The sequence below is a fragment of the Acomys russatus genome, chromosome 25, assembly GCF_903995435.1.
Source record: "Acomys russatus chromosome 25, mAcoRus1.1, whole genome shotgun sequence".
Taxonomy (NCBI): Eukaryota; Metazoa; Chordata; class Mammalia; order Rodentia; family Muridae; genus Acomys; species Acomys russatus.
In genome coordinates, this window is record NC_067161.1 from 11,613,592 (window position 1) to 11,633,420 (window position 19,829).

General features: G+C 50.4%; 1 protein-coding gene across 3 annotated transcripts; it reads right to left on the reverse strand.

Moving 5' to 3' along the window:
* Positions 1 to 429: 429 nt before the first annotated feature.
* E4f1 (E4F transcription factor 1) lies at positions 430 to 12,044 on the reverse strand. 3 transcript variants are annotated; one of them, XM_051167323.1, is made up of 14 exons: positions 11,808 to 12,044; positions 7,720 to 7,874; positions 6,034 to 6,145; positions 3,730 to 3,923; positions 3,522 to 3,642; positions 3,200 to 3,352; positions 2,952 to 3,118; positions 2,446 to 2,655; positions 1,937 to 2,042; positions 1,613 to 1,830; positions 1,231 to 1,429; positions 1,011 to 1,153; positions 875 to 937; positions 430 to 798 (listed from the first exon to the last, which is right to left on the reverse strand). In XM_051167323.1, exons 1-14 carry the CDS (start codon positions 11,959 to 11,961, stop codon positions 442 to 444), a joined length of 2,352 nt encoding a protein of 783 aa, XP_051023280.1. In that variant the 5' UTR covers positions 11,962 to 12,044; the 3' UTR covers positions 430 to 441. The 3 variants fall into 3 exon arrangements, with proteins under 3 accessions (XP_051023280.1, XP_051023279.1, XP_051023281.1); XM_051167322.1 differs by having other exon boundaries at positions 1,937 to 2,045; positions 11,808 to 12,043; XM_051167324.1 differs by lacking the exons at positions 3,730 to 3,923; positions 11,808 to 12,044 and having other exon boundaries at positions 1,937 to 2,045; positions 7,720 to 7,870.
* Between the last annotated feature and the right edge of the window lie 7,785 nt (positions 12,045 to 19,829).

The window sequence follows — 19,829 nt, forward strand, 5'->3', positions numbered from 1 at the left end:
GCATCGGCCACTTAGACCAGTCCACGGTGTCCAGACCAACCCCATAACCCCTGGCAGTGTCAAGACTGGGAGGTTGAGAACACCTCATACCCTGGCAGGCCTGTGAAAGCTGGAGTCACAGATCCAGTTAGGTAGGGCAGAGGCTGTCAACATGCCAGACACCCACGTGCCTTGAGGCACCACCTGGGCTGGAAGGCAAGCGTGTGTCCAGAGGGTACCTATGAAGGCACCTTTGCCAGCCCCAGAGGCTGCCTCTACCCCAACACCACAAGCTACAGGTTTTCATGTTTTATTGTAAAGCAGAAAACAAACTAAAAAACAAAACAGAACTTCATATTCACTCTGTCTCTTTTGGGTGCCTGAACTTCAATGTCTTCTGAGCAGGCAGGTGTGGACAGGCACGCTCTGGGGTCCTCACTCTGTCACACCAGCAGCCTCAAGCTATACGATGACTGTCTGCACCTCAAGTTGGCCCTCTGGGGAAGCAATGACCAGCTCTCCTCCATGTTCAAGGATCTCTATGTCCTCTGATGACACCATTGTCACAGTGGCCTGCTCAGCACTGTTTGGACCTGCCCGGGCTGTGAGCACAGTGCCCTCACTGATTGCTGAAGCCAGTGTCATGGCCACCTGCTCGGTGAGACTCTCAGGAGTGGCAATGGTGATCGTGTCAGCAGCAGCTGTCTCTGAACTCAGTGCTGCCTCCTGGTCCATGGTCACATTCTGCACAATAATCTGGTGCCCAGCACCAGCCTGGTGCACGATCTGCTGTACCACCTTCATGATGTGACTGTCCACCTGCAGGGACCATGGTTCAGCCTGAGGGGCCGCTCAGCTGCCCAGTAACCCTCCCACACCTCACCCAGACCCTCACCTCTGTCTGGGTGCCCTCAATGATCTCAGTGGCTTCACTGGTCTCTGTGTCATCTGCGGTAGCCTAGACAGACAGATGACAGAGGTCATCCTGGTCTTTCCTGAGTCCAAACCCGCCCCACCAGCTCTATACCCACCTCAATAATGTACTCTTGGGTATCAGCCACCACAGAGGAAAATTCCACCAGCACGGTGTGCGGGTCTTCTGCAAGTACAGTGGCAGCCGCAGAGGGGCTCTCCTCAGACACCAGCAGCTCCTCCACTTCAAGCAGGCAGCCCCCTGCCAACAGGGACACTCAGCTTAGTTGGGACCAATTGACCCAGCCCTCACCCTCTCCTGCCACCTGTGGTACAGACCTTTGGTGCGCAGGTGCCGGTTGAGTGTGCCATGTTCCGCGAAGCCACGACCACACTTGTAGCACTTGAAAGGCTTTTCGCCTGTGTGGTGCCTCACATGCCGCACCAGCGAGCCCTTCTCCCGGAAGCCTCGACTACAGAACTGGCACACGTGGGGCTTCTCTTCCAGATGTGTCCGGAAGTGCACCTGCTGGGCATTCTAGGGAGACCATTCTGTGACAGCCTGTTCTCAGCCATATCTCCTACCCCAGGTCTGAGAGGCCAAGAGTGAGCAGAGCAGGCTAGGACGAGGACATGGCAGGGCACTGGGGGACCAGCCAGACCCACAGCTGGACAACGGAGGGCAGGTTCAGGCATAAGGATCTTAGGACCAAAGGCCTACCTTGGTTTTGTAACGCTTGCCACACTGGGGACAAGGGAAAGGCCTCTCGTCTGAGTGGACACGTCGGTGGCCGCGCACATGGGCAATGGTCTTGTAAAGTTTCCCACAGTCTCCACAGCGGAAGCGGCGCTCGTGCACGTGCACCTCCTGGTGCTTCTTGAGCAGGTAGGCTTTGGGGAAGGCCTTGCCACACTGTGTGCAGGTGAATGGCCTCGGCCCTGAAGCCACACCCAATGTCAGGCCATTTTCACCACCCACAAGCCCACCAGTCGCCAGTCCACAGGCCATCTTCCCCACGGACCCACCTGCCTCCCTGCTACACACCTATATGACCTCTCTTGTGGGCCTCCAAGGTGGCTGCTGTTGGGAAAGTCTCAGTGCACTGAGGGCACGGGTGGGTCCTGGGCGTAGCTGAGGCCTCACTGGCCACCTGCTGGGGACCACAGACCAACCTCTAGCACGTAATGTAAGCTGTGCTCCTATGGTTCCAAAAACAAGAGCCAGCTCTCCTCCCTCCTCCCTCCTGGCCTTAGGTAAGGAAGTTAACAGACTAGAGGGCAGTTATAGCAGAAAGCAACACTACTTTCCAAATTAGGCACAGAGGTGTGTGCCTCTAAATCCAGTACTAGGTGGAAGCAGAAGAATCAAGAACTGAGGCCAATATTGGCTACATAGTAAAGCTGGGGCAGCCTGGGTACATCAGACCGTCTCAATATATATATATATATATAAAAACCTAAAAATGCATGTGGAGGCTAGCAGCTTCCCCTGGCATGAGAAACAGACACCGGGTCAGCCCCAGCAGAAGGAGCATGGCTGTAATAGAAACCTACTGTCTCTATCTGCTCCACCTCCAGCAGCGGCAGTTCTGGAGCTCCATCTCCCAGGGACTGGGGACTGGACCCAGAGGGAGGGGCTGGCTCCAGAGCACTCTCCTCCCCAGCAACCCTCTCAAGGACGATGCCAGAATTCTGCATGGCCTGATGCAGCAGGTTCTCATGGCTATTCTCACCAGAACAGGGAAGCTCCTCAGGGTCTGGGGACTGTGAGGGAGGGAGAGGAATAGAAGGAAGGAGGGAGGCCTGTCAGGCAGCCGTTCACACCCACCCACCCCACATAGCAGGCACATGGCAGGCCCATCCTTGGAGCCCCATATGGTGCGCAGCCAGCTGGCTGCCTTTGCTCTCGCTGAGTAAACTCCATCCCAATCTCCCTAGACTCCACGCTCTCTTAGCAGCTTCCTTGCTTTCTTGGGGGAGGGGTGACTTTGTCCTGGTCCTACTGAGGCACTGTCTGAACACAGCCTGGCACTGTGTGGTCAAGGGCAGGCAGCACCTACCTCTGGGGCCAGGGCTTTCATGCCCACGGGAAGCTCCTGCATCTGGACATGGACTTCGTGGATGACAGTGCCTTTGGCATCTGTGACCAGGTGAATCACAGGTGATGTCTCCATGGCTTCCCCTGCCACTGATGATGTAACTGGCCCCACAGTGGAGGCACTGGACCCTTAAGGCAGAGATCAGTGAGCCCTTCAAGAGCCTGGCAGCCGTTTTGGGAACGCCAGTCCCAGCCTCCCCACCCAGCTACCTGCAGGCACTTCCTCTTTGCCCACAACTGTGTCCTTGCTTATGCTGAAGCGGATCTTTTCTGTGCACGGAGTGAGAGATTTGAGGTGCCGAGTCAGTGCACCTGACTCCCGGAAGCTCTTTCCACACTTGGCACATTTATAAGGGCGCTCATCTGTAGAGAGAACAGTCAGCCCCCATGAGGGATGGACAATGCCCTGTGTTGAGAGACCACCAAGCTTGAAGGCTGTCTCTTCATCTGGAAGGACACAGGCAAGCTGTAGGGTGCCCCCAGAGCCAATCAGCAGGTTATTTAGTGTAGTTCTAAGCCCCACTTCACTCACCAGTGTGCCGCCGGTGATGCCGGATGAGAGAGCCCTTGGTCCGAAAGGAGGCACCACAGAGCTTGCACTCATGGTCCCTGCGGCTGCTGTGCGTTACCATGTGGGCCTTGAGGATGCTGCCCTATGGGAAGGGGGCAGTAAGGCTCAAGGCATCTCCCTGGACAGGGGCAGCGGGGGAGCCAGCGGGCCCGTGGCCCCAGGGGCTCACCGTTTTGAAGGTCTTGTGACATAGCATGCACACGTAGCGGCCTTCCTTGTTCAGCAGCAGCTTGACTTGGGCCTGCTCGCCCTCCCCAATAAGCCCAAGATCCTGACGGTTAGGACTGCCTGGAGCCTCTGCCATCTCGCCATCCCCTGGCTCTGCCTCAGCGGCCACAATGACCTCTTTGATGTGCCCACTTCCTGAGGAGAGGCAAGTTAACATAAGCCTCAAGACCTATCACTACTACATAGGAATCCCTCCGCAGGAGCCCACTGGAAGCCATGGAACTGTCCAGACCACACACCACCCCAGCCTGAGGGCTTAGAACCTGTATCCGATCTGCACTGAGGGAAATCCATGCAGCAGCTATTACAGGCAACCTGACATGGCAGATAGACCACCTCCAACTCAGCAGAGCTGCCTGAAGCTCAGAGCCCCCAGACTGTGCCCAACACGGACACTCTCCCTGAGGAGATAGCCCATCCTCTAAACCAAGAGACACAGCGACATCCTACAACAGGATGCCCAGAGAAATGGGCAGTGGACATCCTAGTTCAGCTCCCTGCGTTTTTTCTGCTGGATGGTCCCAGTCCCACAAATATAAAGGAGAGAGAGTTCTGGGAGCTGGCAGTGGGTAGACAGGCAGGCCTAGGCAGATCCCTACCTACAACTGACTGGAGAAACTAGACACCTGAGGTGGCTAGAGAAAAGGGTGTCAGGTTTTTGCACTTCTCACGGGTTGCTGGGGAATCTGACAATGAGCAAAGCCGTACGATAAAAATACTTCACATTTTCTACTCACAAAAGTGATGAGTGGGAATCAGCTGGGAAACTACTCCTTAGAAACCCTCTCTATCCAGCTGGTCTTGTTTTGACAAGTCACTCTCTCAAATTGAATGAGCACCATGACTCAGAAACAATTAGGGGCATCTGTCACCATGCCCCAAAAGGGCCTTCCCAAAGGACAGAGCCTGAAGGGCGAGGGCTACAGGTGCACCAGCCACGAGGAAATTCCTTAGTATCAACACCTGACGCAGAGAAGCAGCTAAAGCTCAGCCACGCCAGCAGCCCACCTCCCTCACGGCCCTTTCTTTACGCAGCCGCAGCCGTGAGAAACAGTGGGGGCTCCTGGCTCCCCTCCCTCTGGGATGCCTACAAAGGGTACAGAAGTAGAGGACCCCTCAAGTGGAGAGTGCTGTGTTAAGCACAAGCTTGACGCTCATGGAAGCTGGAAGTGGGTGGAGAAGAACGTACCTGGCAGGGCCTGGTTATACACCAGAGCCCAGAGAACTTGTTTTCCCAACATCACCACCCACCATAGAAACTAAACTATGTGCCAGGCCAGGAGCAGGACCCCACCCCTACATGACAGCATTCCTAAGTCTGAGTGGCAAGGGCCGAGTCTCCCTGTTGCATTGAGGACATTGAGAAAGGCAATGGAACCCCAGACAGCTGTCCAGGTGCCTCCTCGGCAGGGGTGATGTGCTCAGAGCTCCTTCCTGCCCAGCTGCCCTGGTCCCTGCAGAGCACTCCTTGACTTCCAAACAGCCTCCAGGGGCTTTTGAACACTCGCCACCCGTCCCTTCCCTGAGCTCAGTCCCCGGCTCCCTCTACCTGCTCTTTGAATGCTGCCTGCACACTCGGCAGTCTCCAGCTAATGACCACTTGACCCAACCCAGGCCTCTCAGTAGCCCTGTTCCCAGTGCGCATCAGTGAGCACTTCAATAGAAAGAAAGCATCAGCCATCAAAGAGGCTTGGCATTCTACGCTCATAAAAACCATCAAGAACCAGGGCAACAATCCTCAGGCCAGCTTAAGCACGCAGAGGCATGAAAGCCAAGGTCAAGCAGCAAGTCAGGGCCCGCCAAAGCAGCAGCTTCCCCTGTGCACCCCACTGACCCGACAAAGGCTACTGCTGGGGCAAGGGACCATGTGAAGGTACAATAATGGTACTGCCTGAGGACAGGAAGGAAGAATCGAGGGGGCAGCGAACTGGAGAGGACGCTAAGGAGGACCAGGGCAGACACAGCCTAGAAAAGCACGTAAGTCCATGACGATGCACAGACTCTAGATTCCTAAGTACCTCCAAGAACTCTGGGGCAGTAAATGTCCTGGCTCCCCTTCCTAAAAGACCCTCCTCCTGAAAGGCCTGCCCAGGGGAAGGCTCACAAGGCCTGGGCCCCTCTGTGGACAGGCCATGCACTTGGAAGAGTGGAGGTTATGAGCAGCGGAGATCCTCCAGCTCCGACTACAATCAACCATCAAGTCAATGCCTCAGGAGTGAGGGCAACCCACGGACAACTGGCTTACCAACAAGGTCAGGAGCATGGCTGATGTCTGCTGCCAGAGACGTGGCTTCCACCACGATGTGGGCCACAGTAATGGGCTCCTCTGGGCTGCCCTCTGCTGCCGTTGGCACCACCTGTCAATGGCATCAAAACACACATGCGATGCACCTGTGGGTTCCAAAATTTACAGGAAGAACCTGGCTCCCTCTGTGGAAGAGGGAGACTTAGGAAACACAGGCCTTGGCCAGTCCATATCCTTCAGGAAGGCTGAAGGGTGGGCTCGCCAAGGAGCACGGCTCTAAGCCTGGCCGCAGTCACGGTCAGCCCCGTCAGTTGAACACCTCTGGCCACTATGGCCTGGACACAGGGCTGAATGACACAGCACAGGGTCTTAAGAGGCATGAAGATGGGCTAGCGGCAGGAGTGAAGGTGCAGTGTCCACACAGGCAGCCCAGCCGGGTGGGCAGAAGGACCCCATGGCTGTGGGACATATCTTCCTGGAAGGCACCCAGGGAGGGGGCAAGTAATAAGGACAAAGTTAGAGAGTTCATCCTTTTCTAAAGTCACCTTACCCACTCTCTGATAGCTTAAGGCCACTGACTCTTCCTAGCAGTGCTGCGACCTGTAACACTGTTCTTCATGGTGTGGGGACCCCAACCATAAAATTATTTTTGTTGTACTTTGTAACTGTAATCTTGCTACTGTTAGGAATTATACTGTAAATATCTGTATTCTCCAACAGTCTTGAGTGACCCCTGTGAAAGGGTTGTTTGACACTCCTAAAGGGGTCAGGACCCAGAGGTTAAAAAAACACTCTACCACTGAGCTATCTTTCTAGGCCTCTTTGCATTAGTAAAGATATAAAAGATGCATTTATTTCCATCTTCTGTATGAGTGTTTTGCTTATATGTATATATGTACGTGTGTATGTATGAACATTTATGTACCCCCAGAAATCAGAAAGAGGGATCAGAATCCACAGAAGTGGAGTAACAGATGGTTGTGAGCTACCATACAACTACTGGGAACTGAACCTGGGCTCTCTGGAAGAACAAATGCTCTTAACCACTGAGCCATTTCTCCAGCCCCCTTTAAATGTTATTTTGAGTCTAAGTTGTCTAAGGCAGCCTCAACCTACACCGCAGCCCAAGTTGGCCTTAAATTGGAAACCGTTCTGCCTTAGCCTCCTGTAGCTGGCATCGCAGGCCTCTATTACCAGGCCTGGCCAGAGCCTCTTCTTAAGTCTACCCAATAAGACTGATGGGAGAACACCCATCTCATAGGGATGCTGTCTAATTTAGTAAGGCTATGTGAGTGCATCCCCAAGCACTGGGCTTCAATCTAGTGAGCCATCTTCCTATAGGTACCAGAACCCAGCAGGCCCTACTTCAAAGAGATCCCTGACAACCATGTGTATAGGACACGAGATAAGGAAGAAGACAAAAAGTTTCCATGATCTCAGACACCAGAAAGGAAGGACCCACCCCCACCCTTGCCACCAACTGTGTAGCTGCTGAGAGGCTGAGTTAGCCCAGGCCATCCAAAGCACCACTAATATTCGTACAGCCGGGTCTGCCTTCACTCACAGCCGTGTCTGCCTTCTAACTGGCCACATGCCATAAGGCAGCTGGACAGGCTAGTCAAAGCACTGTTTCATAGAGGAGCCAGACCAGAGGAGTGCGGATGGTGGCAGCTGGTAGGGGCTCACCTCCTGGGCCAGCAATGCAGCAGCAGCAGCAGGAGTGGTGGGTAGGGCCTCTTGAGGGGCTCGATGGCAGGTCTTCTGAATCTTGTGCTGGACAAAGTCCTCCAAGGCAGTGAACTCCACCTGGCAGCGGCCACATCTGTGCACGTCATCCTCATCTGCAATAAGCCTGACGTTAGGGAGGCTGTGGGCAATCAGGGCCTCTTCCAGCTTCCCTTCAAGGCTGAGGCAAGGGACACCTGAGGATGGCATCAAAACCAGAGCTGATCTGCCCGCTCACCCAGGAGCTACTGAGAACACATTGGAGGAGTACATCCAGGGCTGGGGGACCCTAGCCCAATCCTCTAGAAGTCTATAGAAGCAAGGCCTACCAGGGAGACCCACATTCCACACAGTTACCCTGACCACACATTTATCCTGCAAGGGCACACTGAAGCTGTCACATCCAAAGTCCCCACACTCTAGTCTCCAGAGAGAGAGGATAGGAGGCATAGGAACTCACCTAAGCAAGTTTGCGAACAACAGAGGACCCTGATTTAAGATTACTGAGTAGCAAGAAGAGACTTGATACCCTATGAGCATATACAGGGGGAGGTAATCCCCCTCAGGAACAGTCATAGGGGAGGGGAATAATGGGAAAATGGGGGGGAGGGAAGAATGGGAGGATACAAGGGATGGGATAAACATTGAGATGTAACAAGAATAAATTAATAAAAAAAAATATTAAGAAGACCAAAAAAAAAAAAAAAAAGATTACTGAGCAGTCGGGGATGTCACTCAATCATCTAGTGCTTGCCCAGCATACATAAGACCCCTGCGTTTGGATCCCCAGAATTGTTAAAAACTTGGTCAGGACTGCTGGTGATTGAGTGTGTAGGCATCTCTCTTGCCAACTTGAAATTATTTCCACATTTTGAGAAAGATAATGTGGGCTAAATAGTTACTTATATCTAGTGCTCAGCAGGGACTTAGAAGGTTGATATCCACAAAGCTCTAATAGGCCAGCCGGCTTTTAAAAACACAGAGCAGCAGGTGTCCCCACCCCTGACTAGTCTTACTGTCTTGTAAATGTGTATATACATGGTGCTGCAAATGAGCCTTGAGCACACTAAGCAAACACTCTACCACTGGGATGCACCGACGCCCTGACCACACTTTTCTCTCTTCTGATGCGACACTAGTCCCCATTGGGTAGCACCCTGTTCCAGAATATACTCCAAGGATAAAAAGCAGTAAAGAGCAATTACACATGCCAGATTTGCTGCATCTGGGCCCCTCACTAGCAAGAGACACTTCCCACTTACGGACGCCCTAATGTATGATGAACAAAATTGCTTTCCTTTTTCTTTCTCTGAGCCAGGGTCTCATTACACAGCCATGGCTGTCCTGAAACTCACTATTTAGAACCACGGTGGATTCCAGCTCAGAGAGATCTACCTGCTTCTGCCTTCCCAGTGCTGATGTGCACCACTCCTGCCCTCCCCTTTCTTTTAGATTTGCTTAGTTTTACTTCTTGAATGGGTATTTTATCTGCATGTATGTCTCTGCACTATATGTGTGCCTGGTGCCCACACAGACCAGAAGGTGGTATCAGATCATCAGATCACCTGGAACGAAAGTTACAGTCATTAGGAGCTGGAGAGCTGGCTCAGCCGGTAAGAGCACTGTCTGCTCTTCTAGAGGTCCTGAGTTCAACTCCCAGCACCCACATGATGGCTCACAACCATCTATACTGGGATCTGATATCTTCTTCTGGCATGTAGGCAGACATGCAGATAGAGCACTCATAAAACAAAATTTAAAGCATCTTTAAAAAGAAAACCAATCATTAGATACTGTGTAAGTGCTGAGAATTGAACATGGGTCATCTGAAAGAGCAACAAGGGTATTTTTTGAGGGGTAGGAGAATGGGTTGTTTTGTTGTTGTTGGTTTTTTGTTTTTGTTTTTGTTTTTTTTTGAGACAGGATTTCTCTGTGTAGCCCTGGCTGTCCTAAAACTCACTTTGTAGACCAGCCTGGCCTCAAACTCAGAGATCTGCCTACCTCTACCTCCCAAGTGCTAGGATTAAAGGCGTGCACCACCATTACCTGGCTGCAACAAGTACTCTTAACCACTGAGCCATCCTTCTAGCTCAGTATCTAAGAATTTAACCAAAACACGGCAGCACCCGGGGGAAGGGCTGACTAAGTACATCCTAGAAACATTACTAAGAGTCAAGGTCAATCAGGTGAACCAGCCAGACTCAGCTTCCAAAACAGCCTGCTAGTTTCCTCTATCTTACACTGGGTCCCACATCAAAGCCAAAACCAACCTGTACAAAGGAGGAGTCAAGTCAATAACAAAGTAATGATCAAATAAAAGGCCAAACCCAAGCTATGACTGGCCCACAGGCCACCTGAAAGAGGGTGGTGTCCTTTGCATGGCTCACACTCACAACAGGCACTGAGGTGCCTATCACCCCCTTACCCCTCCCACTCCACTCACTGACAGTCTGACTCAGCACCAAGATATTGCTACTCAAAGAGCTCCTGACCCAGACAAGAGCACACCTAACCCATTCCACACTTAAAAAGGCCATAGACACGTGACCCTCAACCCTTGGGGGTCACCATCAGCTCCTCACAATAGCAAAATTGCAGTTATGAAGTAGCAACAAAATAGTGTTATGGTTGGAGGAACCATAACATGAGGAACTGTATCAAAGGGTCCCAGCATTAGAAAGGTTGAGAACCATAAACAAACCCAAAAATCTACAAGCCAAGCATGGTGGCGCACGCCTTTAATCCCAAGCAGTGGGGAGGGAGAGGTAGGAGGATCTTTGTAAACTCAAGGCCAGCCTAATCTACATAGTGAGTTCCAGGTCTCTACATAGTAAGACCCTGCCTTAAAAAAACAAAACAGGGAGTGGTGGCACACGCCTTCAATCCCAGCACTTGGGAGGCGGTGGCAGGTGGATCTGTGAATTCCAGGCCAGTTTGGTCTACAAAGCGAGTCCAGGACAGCCAAGGCTACACAGAGAAACTCTGTCTAGAAAAACAAGAGTCTGGCTGGTGGCTCACACCTTTTTAATCCTAGCACTCAGGAGGCAGAGGCAGGTGGATCTCTGTGAATTCGAGGCCAGTCTGGTCTATAAAGCAAGTCCAGGACAGCCAAGGCTACACAGAGAAACTCTGCCTTGAAAAAAAAAACAAAAACAAAAACCAGAGACTCTCCAAAGAGATCCCTCTGAGGCTGTAACTGACCCTCTCCAAGGCGAAATGAGGAAGAAAAAAGATTACAATGAGATTGAATCCCTTAAACCATTATCATTTGCGAAACCACTTGTGTCTGATCAAATCTACAGTTCTGTGCACTAACGCAGAAGAGATACCTAAAGCATCCCTGAACGACATCAGTATCTAGAGCAGTGATCCTTAGTGTACCCAACACAGCCCTTGGCATACAGGCATGTTTTTAACTCTTCCCCATCCTCCTAGAAGAAATTAAAGGGTTTAGGAGAGGAGTTACAGTCCTGGCTCCAATCTGACCATTGACAGGAACGAGATGGGTGACCTAGCCACTTTACAACCCCTGAACCTCAATTACCCCCATCTCTGAAGTAGTAATAGGAGTTCGCCTTTGGAGGTTGGTTTAAGGAATGGTAAAGGCCGATTCGCCGGGAGTGTTCCACACATTCCTGGAGTCGTTGCTCCACCCGGTGGTGAAAACCCAGGTAGGTCCTCAGTGGGGCGATGCTGCCTCTCCAGGTCAGGTCCCCAATCCCCTTTCCCGGCGGGGAGGCCCCGCCCCAGTCTCCAGCTCCGCCCTGGCTAAGGCCACAGCGGCGGCTGGGACCCAGGAGCTAGGGCTGGTAAACGCTCACGAGCAGGACTTGTTCGGCCAGGTCTAGTCCAAGGGGCTGGAGAAATGGGTTCCCTCGGGAGCCCCTGCACCCGGGCCCGGCAGGCTGGACGTGGCCCGCAGGGTAACCCGTGAGAGTTGTGAAGGTCTGCAGACACTCGAGGAGCCTGGATCCGGGCGAGACTGCACACGGCAGCCCCGGCACAGCCGCCCGCACCCCGGTCGCACCAGGCTTCTGTGGCCTCGTTACCTTCCTCGCTGAAGGGCGCTGGGAGGCCAAGGAAGCCGCCAGAGGACAAGGCCGCCGCCGCCGCAACCCCGCCCTCGCCCGCTTCACGCCCGGCTTCGGCCCGAGCTTCTGCCGTATGAGCGGCCGTCACCCGCACTGCCATCGCGCCCTCCATGTCGCAACGCACCACAGGAAGATGGCGGATTTACGACCGTGTCGTCATAACAACGGGCCGCACCGAGGTCGGCGTGTAGGACAGGCAGGGGCGGAACAAGGACGAGTTTGACGGGCAGGCAAAGGGGCGGAGCTGCAAGCTGTGGCCTAACTCTTTGAGGGCGTCTAGAGCCGGATTTGAGGGCGGAAGTGGGCGTGGCTTGTGCTAATTTAGCTGAACGTGGCAGGGTGGAGGGAGGTGATTTACAGTGGACTAAATAATCTGAATCTCTCACGCTTTCTTATTTTTAATGTGTATGGATATTTTGTCTGCATATATGCCTGTGCACCGTGTGCATGTCTGACGCCCGCGGAGGCCGGAACAGGGTGTCTGATCTCCTGAAACTTGAATTACAGTTGCAGTTACTTGTAGGTGTTGGGAATTGAACCTACATACTCTGGAAGAACAGCCAATGTGCTCTTAGCCACTGGCAGAATCTGAACTCTTTAGGGTCGATACCCAGTATAGAATCCTGGGCTCAGACCAGGGTTGCAATGTCAATATTCCCTGATAATTAATCTGGTCCTGAGAAAATAAGCCCAGTTGGAGATAGTTCCTGGGCCGCTTTCCAAAGACTTTTATACTTTCATTCAGTTTTTAAGTTTTGAAAAGTACATATAAAGGGGGCTGGAGACATGGCTCAGAGGTCAAGAGCACTGACTGCTCTTCCAGAGGTCCTGAGTTCAATTCCCAGCAACCACATGGTGACTCACAACCATCTATAATGAGATCTGATGATGCCCTCTTCTGATATGTAGGTGTGCATGCAGATAGAACACTCATACATAACAGTAAATAAATAAAGTACACATAAAAATGGCCGCTTGTGAAATTTAGTATACTGACAGTGCTCATCACCAAAATTTAGTTCCATCATTGGCTATGGGTTGGTTGGTTGGAGACAGTCTGATTTTGTAGCTCACAGTGGCTAGTAATTCAGTGCTGGAAATATGCCTGATTTAGTTCCAGAACATTTAGGGGGGGGGGCGTTGACACAGGGTTTCTCTGTGTAGCCTTGGCTGTCCTAGACTCACTTTGTCAAGACCAGGCTGGCCTCAAACTCACAGCAATCCGCCTGCCTCTGCCTCCAGAGTGCTGGGATTAAAGGCGTGCGCTTTTATTGTTTTGTTTTTTTGAGACAGGGTCTTAAATGCCTGGCATTCCAGAACATTTTCATCATCGACACCTGTACAGCGTCTGTAGCTCAGTTTGGCAGAAAGCTCGCCTACGATGCAGAAAGTGCTAGCACTACATAAAAATGAACAGAGTGGCTCAGGCCAAGCAATTCCAGCACTTGGGAGGAAGCGGAGGCAAGAGGACCGAAGTTCAAGACCATCCTTAGCTAAATAGGGAGTTCAAGGCCAGCCTGGGGCATCCTTTGGCTCTTATAATAGTGCTGCTCTGAACATTCTTATCCAAGTTGCTTTTGTATTTTTGTATTGTTTCCATGCTCCATTTATTTATTTACTTATTTTGGTTTTTCAGAGACAGGGTTTGTGTAGCCTTGTCTTGGACTCCCTTTGTAGACCAGGCTAGCCTCAAACTCAGCAATCCGCCTGCCTCCTCTTCCTGAGTGCTGGGATTAAAGGCAGGCACCACCATTCCCTGTTGAGAAACCCTGTCTAAAAACAAAAACAAAAAAACAAAAACCATCCCTCAGATGGCTCATGAGGCAGAAACTCTGCCCTCCTAGGCTGATGACCTGGATTCCACTCTGAGGACCCACATGGTAGGAGGAGAACTAACTCTCACAAGTTGTACCCTGACCTCCACACACATCATGGCACTCACAAGACACGCATATGTAAGTAAATAAATAAATAAATAAATGGAGTTTTTAAAACTTCAGAAGCCGGGCGTGGTGGCGCACACCTTTAATCCCAGCTGTGAGTTGGGAGGACAGCCTGGCCTACAAAGCGACTCCAGGACAACCAGAGCTGTTACACAGAGAAACCCTATCTTGAAACAACCAAAAAAACAAAAACAAAAAATGTTTTATTAGGCCAGCCATGGTGGCACATGCCTGTAATCCCAGCACGTAGGAGGCAGAGGCAGATGGATCTCTGTGAGTTTGAGGCCAGCCAGGTCTACAAAATGAGTCCAGAACAGCCAGGACTATAAAAGAAATCCTGTCTTGGGTCGGGGGGAAAAAAAGCTTTATTTTATTTTTTTATTTAAAATTTTACAGAATTATTATCATGCATGTCTGATGCCCAAGTAGGTGGTGAGTTTCCAAGTCCGTACTGGGAATCAAGCCTGGGCCCCTTGCAAGAACAAGTGTTTTGTTTTGTTTTGTTTAATTTTTTAAAATTTATTATGTATACAATGCTCTGCCTGCATATAACACCTGCAGGCCAGAAGATGGCACCAGATTCATTATAGATAGTTGTGAGCCGCCATATGGTTGCTGGGACTTGAACTTAGGACCTTCAGAAGAGCAGCCACTGCTCTTCACCTCTGAGCCATCTCTCCAGCCCCAAGAACAAATGCTCCTAACCTCTGAGCCAACTCCTGAGCCCGAAAAGGCTTTATTTTATGTGTATAGGTGTTTTGCCTGCATGTCTATACACCACATTTATGCAGTGCCCACAATAGCCAGAAGAGGGCTCCCACTTCATGGAACTGGAGTTACAGAAGGCTGCTAGCTGCCATGTGGGCTCTAGAGTTCAACCACCACTACCTCTCCCGCTGGAAGAACAACCAGTGTTGTTGTTCTTTTTTTTTTTTTTCCAAGACAGAGTTTCTCTGTGTAGCCTTGACTGTCCTGGACTTGCTCTGTAGACCAGACTGGCCTTGAACTCAAAGATATCCACTTGCCTCTGCTTCCCAGAGTGCTGGGATCACAATGCGCCCTGTTTTGTTTTGTAATTACAAGATTTTTTTGGATGTTGATTTATCCATACTACAAAGTATCGATTGCTATTGAGAGTAATGTAATGTTTATAGTTACAAATTAATATGCACATATTATCTGTGGGGTGATTCAAGTGCTGGCATTAAAGGTGTGCGCCCAGCTTTCTTTCTTTTTTATTTTATTATTACTATTGTTTGAGAGTGTATATGAGACAGAGAACCTGCTGGGCAGAATCCTCAGAGGCAGAACAGGACTCCTGCTCCTGCGCAGGTCACTTCCTGCAGGTCAGAACTGGGAACCTGGACTAGGATGTCCTGGCCCATGCCCATCAGCAGGCACAGAAGCAGATCGCTGCGATTAGCAGGTGGTGTAGGGCGCTGTATCTTGTGCTCCTGGCCCTTTAAATGACTCCCAGTTCCTAGTCCACTGGCCCTTCAAGAATTCTTAGCCCTTAGAACTGCTTGACCCTATGACCTTCAGTGTGAGATATAAGAAAGCCAGCAGAAGCTGAGAAAAGAGACTGAGTAGAGGGAGAGAGGAGAAGTAGCTGGGGCAGAAGACACAGAGAGGAGACAGCTGGGCCAGGAGAAGCTGAGTCCAGCTGGGAGAAGAGACTGTTACAGCACACTGTTGGGGACTGCCGGAGGGACCTTTGGGAGAAGCATTTGAAGGGGCTGGGCTGGACACTGGGAAGGCCAGTTGGGAAAGAAATTAGGAATCTCTCTCTCTTCCCCCTCTATCCTTCTTTCTCTCCTATCTAGTGTTAGGGGATGAAACTGGGGGAGGGGAGAGAAATAAAGGGTGGGGGAACAGACAACACCACAAAGTAGCAAAGACCAATCTTCAAGGCAGCAAGACAGACTCCCTGACCTCAGCCGGCCTCCTGACCTGGACTCCAAGTGTTAATGTCCCATGGTCATCAACTCAAAAGTCCACCCTTATAATTTTTTAAATTGGAGGATTTTTCTTTCTTTCTTTCTTTCTTTCTTTCTTTCTTTTTTTTTTTTTTTTGTACTTAAAAAATTTAATTTATTCTTATTACATCTCAATGGTTATCCCATCCCTTGTATCCTTCCATTGTTCCCTCCCTCCCATTTTCCCCTTATTCCCCTCCCCTATAACTGTTCCTGAGGGAGATTTCCTCCCCCTGTATATGCTCATAGGGTATCAAGTCTCTTCTTGGGGAGGATTTTTCTTTCCAAAGAGAACATAGATTTATTAAGGGAGGAAAAAATACCCACATGAGAGTGGGAGAGGTTACAAGGGAGGAGTACCTGTTGTTTAAATTTTGAGGTAGGATCTTGATAAGTTATTCCGGCTGTTTCAGCCTCCTAGGATTTGACCTGGCTTCAGAAGAGCAGTGAGGTTGCCCGCCCCGCTCTCTCTCAGAGTCTTATGTATCGCCAGGCGTTGGTAGCACAGGCCTTTAATCTCAGCACTTGGGAGGCAGGTAGATCTGAGTTCAAGGACAGCCTGGTCTACAAACTGAGTCCAGGATAGCCAAGGCTACACAGAGAAACCCTGTCTCAGAAACAAACAAAACAAAAAAAGTCTTAGGTATCTAAAGTTGGCCTTGACCTCCCTATGTAGTCAATGGCTTGAACTTCCATCTCTCCAGCCCCCTCCTTTTTTTTAGACTTTTTTCTTTTCTTAAAGATGGATTTATTTTATGTATATGAGTGCTCTATCTCTGGATGCCAGATCACATTATGCATGGTTGTGGGCCACCATGGTTGCTGGGAATTGAACTCAGGACCTCTGGAAGAGTATCCAGTGCTCTTAACCACTAAGCCATCTCCAGCCCCATCTCCAGCCCTTCTGATCTTCCTCCATTTTCCACACTACTGTGGGTATGTACACCTGGTATTCAGCTGGGGAAGGAACTCCAGAGTCCTGTGCATGCTAGACATGCACTCTACCACTGAGCCATAGCCTTAACCCCTGTTGCTGTTTTGAGACAGGGTTTTACTTTGTAGCTACATGCTGGCCTGGAACTCACAGAAATCCTTCTCCTGAGCAAGCAAGCCGGCTAAACGGATAAACACACCTGCCATACGAGCTTGGCATATTGAGTTTGATGCCTGGCATTCACAGTGGTAGCAGTGAACCAGTGGAAAAACTGGCTGTCCTCCAACCTGTGTGCACTGTGGGGTCCATGTAGCACAGTCAGTCATAGATACTCACACATCATATACACGTAGCATTCTGCGTGTGTGTGTGTGTGTTTTCACACAGTAAAAATAATAAGTAAAGAGCCAAGTGTGGTGGTACACACCTTTAATCTCAGCACTCAGGAGGCAGATGAGTTCAAGCCCATCTTAGTCTACATAAGACCTTATATCAATAAAATGAAAAATAAAATAAACTCTCCTCTTGCCACTATGCCCAGCCATGACCTTGCTTTGTACTTAGATCACTGATCACACTGATAATAATGCCTACATGTGTTCTAACTGTAAATTTGTGCAACTATTCTAATTAGTGTCTGTGTTAGTTACTTAATCTCATCACTGACTTAACACCTGGCGAGCAGAGATAGGAAGGGTTTACTTTGGCTCCTGATTTGAGGGAACACCCCATAACGGTGACAGAAATGGTTGGTGGGTGGAGCTCAGTTGTAGACTATGCCAGAAGCCCTGCACTCAGCATGCAACACTGCGGAAACCAGCCATGGTGTCATATGCCTGTAATTTTAGCAGTGGGGAAACAGAGCCAGATGGGCAAGAGGCTCAGATGCTTAAGATTAGCCTCAGCTGTGCAGCCAGCTCTAAGACAGCTGGAGATGCACGAGACCCTGTCTAGAACAATGAAGCGCGAGCATCACACTCTCTCCCGCACCGTTGCCTAGTTCACGTGTGAGATGTTCCTCGCTTGGGAGGACATGACGCTGGCACCATCTACTAGAAAACATTTACCGAGTGCCAACTTTGTATGAGGAACACATCAAGATGGGCTTCTGTCCATCCACAGGGCCACTCCACCGTGAAGGCCACTGTCCCCTTCAGACTCTTCCAGGGCCCTCTCCACAGCCATCTTCCTTTATGTCCCTTGCACTGTGTAGGCTCAGTCCCTCTCACTGACAGACATGCCGACCAGTCCCCTCAGCAGATGAGGCGGTGTGCAGGCTTGGAGTCAATTGAGTTCCATCCCCGCCCTGCCTGTCAACGCCTTGTTCCTCAGTTTCCTCACTATAGCACAGGTGCTCTAACAATGCCTACTTCTCAGGATTTTCCTGCAGTGGATGATATAAACATGCTTTTGTTTTGATCCCAAGTGTGGGATATGTAATGGATGTGGATATGTTTTTGGTTTGGTTTGGTTTTGTTTTGTTTTGTTTTGTTTTCAAGACAGGGTTTCTCTGTGTAGCCTTGGCTGTCCTGGACTCACTTTGTAGACCAGGCTGGCCTCGATCTCGCAGCTATCCGCCAGCCTCTGCCTCCCGAGTGCTGGGATCAAAGGTGTGTGCCACCACGCCCAGCATGTTTTTGTTTTGATCTCAAGTGTGGGATGGGGAACAGACTTGTGAAAAAGCAGGTGATGTTTATCCACTTGGCGGTCTAACCACCTCATGTGGGGGTTTGGTTTTTGCCAGCTGAAAAACATCCTAGTACAAACACACAAACACACACACACACACACACACACACACACACACACACGGGTGGTCTTGGTACTGTTTGGCTGTTCATCCTTGCACTTCAAGACACGCTCCTAGAGAGACTGCTTCAGCGACGGCTTCCAGGCTCCGGGCTTCAGCTGCTGTTCCAGGTTCCAGCAGCAACTTTGGTGGAATTGCTGGTTTGCTGAAATCCTGCCGACTACACCAGGGGACTCGCTCCCAGGAACTGAATTCAACAGAGTCTACTTCCCCTGTTCCCATAAACCTCCTTTCTCTGCTATCTAGGGTAGGTGGGTTGGAAGGGAGGTATAAGCATTTAAAGAACCACAAATGAAGTAGGTTTGGAAAAGTTGGAGCCTACACTGTCCTGTGATTCTGACAACAGGAGTGGTGCTTACTGTCTGCATACTTACTGAGTGTCCAAGGGTAAACCAAGGCAATCAAGTAAGTTTCAGAAGTCTGCTCACATCTGGACACATTGGCATTCTCCACTGTGGCCTGGGGTTTCTAAGTGATAAAAACAGTATTTGCAGTCTTTTGTCAAATGTAGCTCTTCTCAGGGTCAGCTCAGCTCCCCAAAGTAAACGTGCAGACGGAGATGAGAGAGTTCTCCTAGATAGTATATACTCCCGGCAGGAACCCTGCAGTCCCTGCCCTCCAAGGCTGTGGCCCTTGTCCTTCAGGTTTTCCAGACCAGCAGAGATGGGATGGTCCACAAACACGACCCTCCATAGGAGTATTGAGGTCAGTGGGCTTGTCCGATGAGTTTAAAGGTAGAAAAGATTCAGAAAAAAAAAAAAATGTTTTGGAGAAAACTGGGAGATTGGCACATTGGGAATTGGGGGTCTATAGGAAACTAGGAACTACTGTTATTCTGACACCTGGCTCTCGTCAGAATTTCCACTCCAAATGATACACCCCAGATATGGGGACACAAATCCTCATATTCCTACATAAGAACAAGAATGCCACAGGGAAACTATGACAGCCTCAACTAGATATAAGCGTGTTCATCAGCGGGAAAACAGATAAGACCACACACAGGTCGAGTGGTGGTGTGATTTTTACAATGGTCCAGGAGACAATTCAGTACAAATTAAAAACAAAACAAAACCCAAAATGAGGATAACAAGGCGTGGTGGCACATGCCTTTAATCCCAGCACTCCAGAGGAAGAGGCAGGTGGATCTCCGTGAGTTCGAGGCCACCCTGGTCTACAAAGTGAGTCCAGGACAGTCAAGGCTACACAGAGAAACCCTGTCTCAAGAAACCCAATCTGGGGGGTTCTGGGGGGGGTAAGGGTAGGCTGAAGAAGGCATCCTTAAGGTCTAGGACCGTATACCAGGTAAAGTCTGGC

Bases quoted from the DNA above. Each gene is read 5' to 3' on its own strand.
- E4f1 (XM_051167322.1), bottom strand. From the start codon at position 11,961: ATGGAGGGCGCGATGGCAGTGCGGGTGACGGCCGCTCATACGGCAGAA. The intron at 3,924-6,033 runs GTAAGCCAGTTG...GCCTCTCCTCAG, and splicing joins CCATGCTCCTGACCTTGTTG to GAAGTGGGCACATCAAAGAG. The intron at 1,831-1,936 runs GTGTGTAGCAGG...GTGTGGCTTCAG, and splicing joins CCACAAGAGAGGTCATATAG to GGCCGAGGCCATTCACCTGC.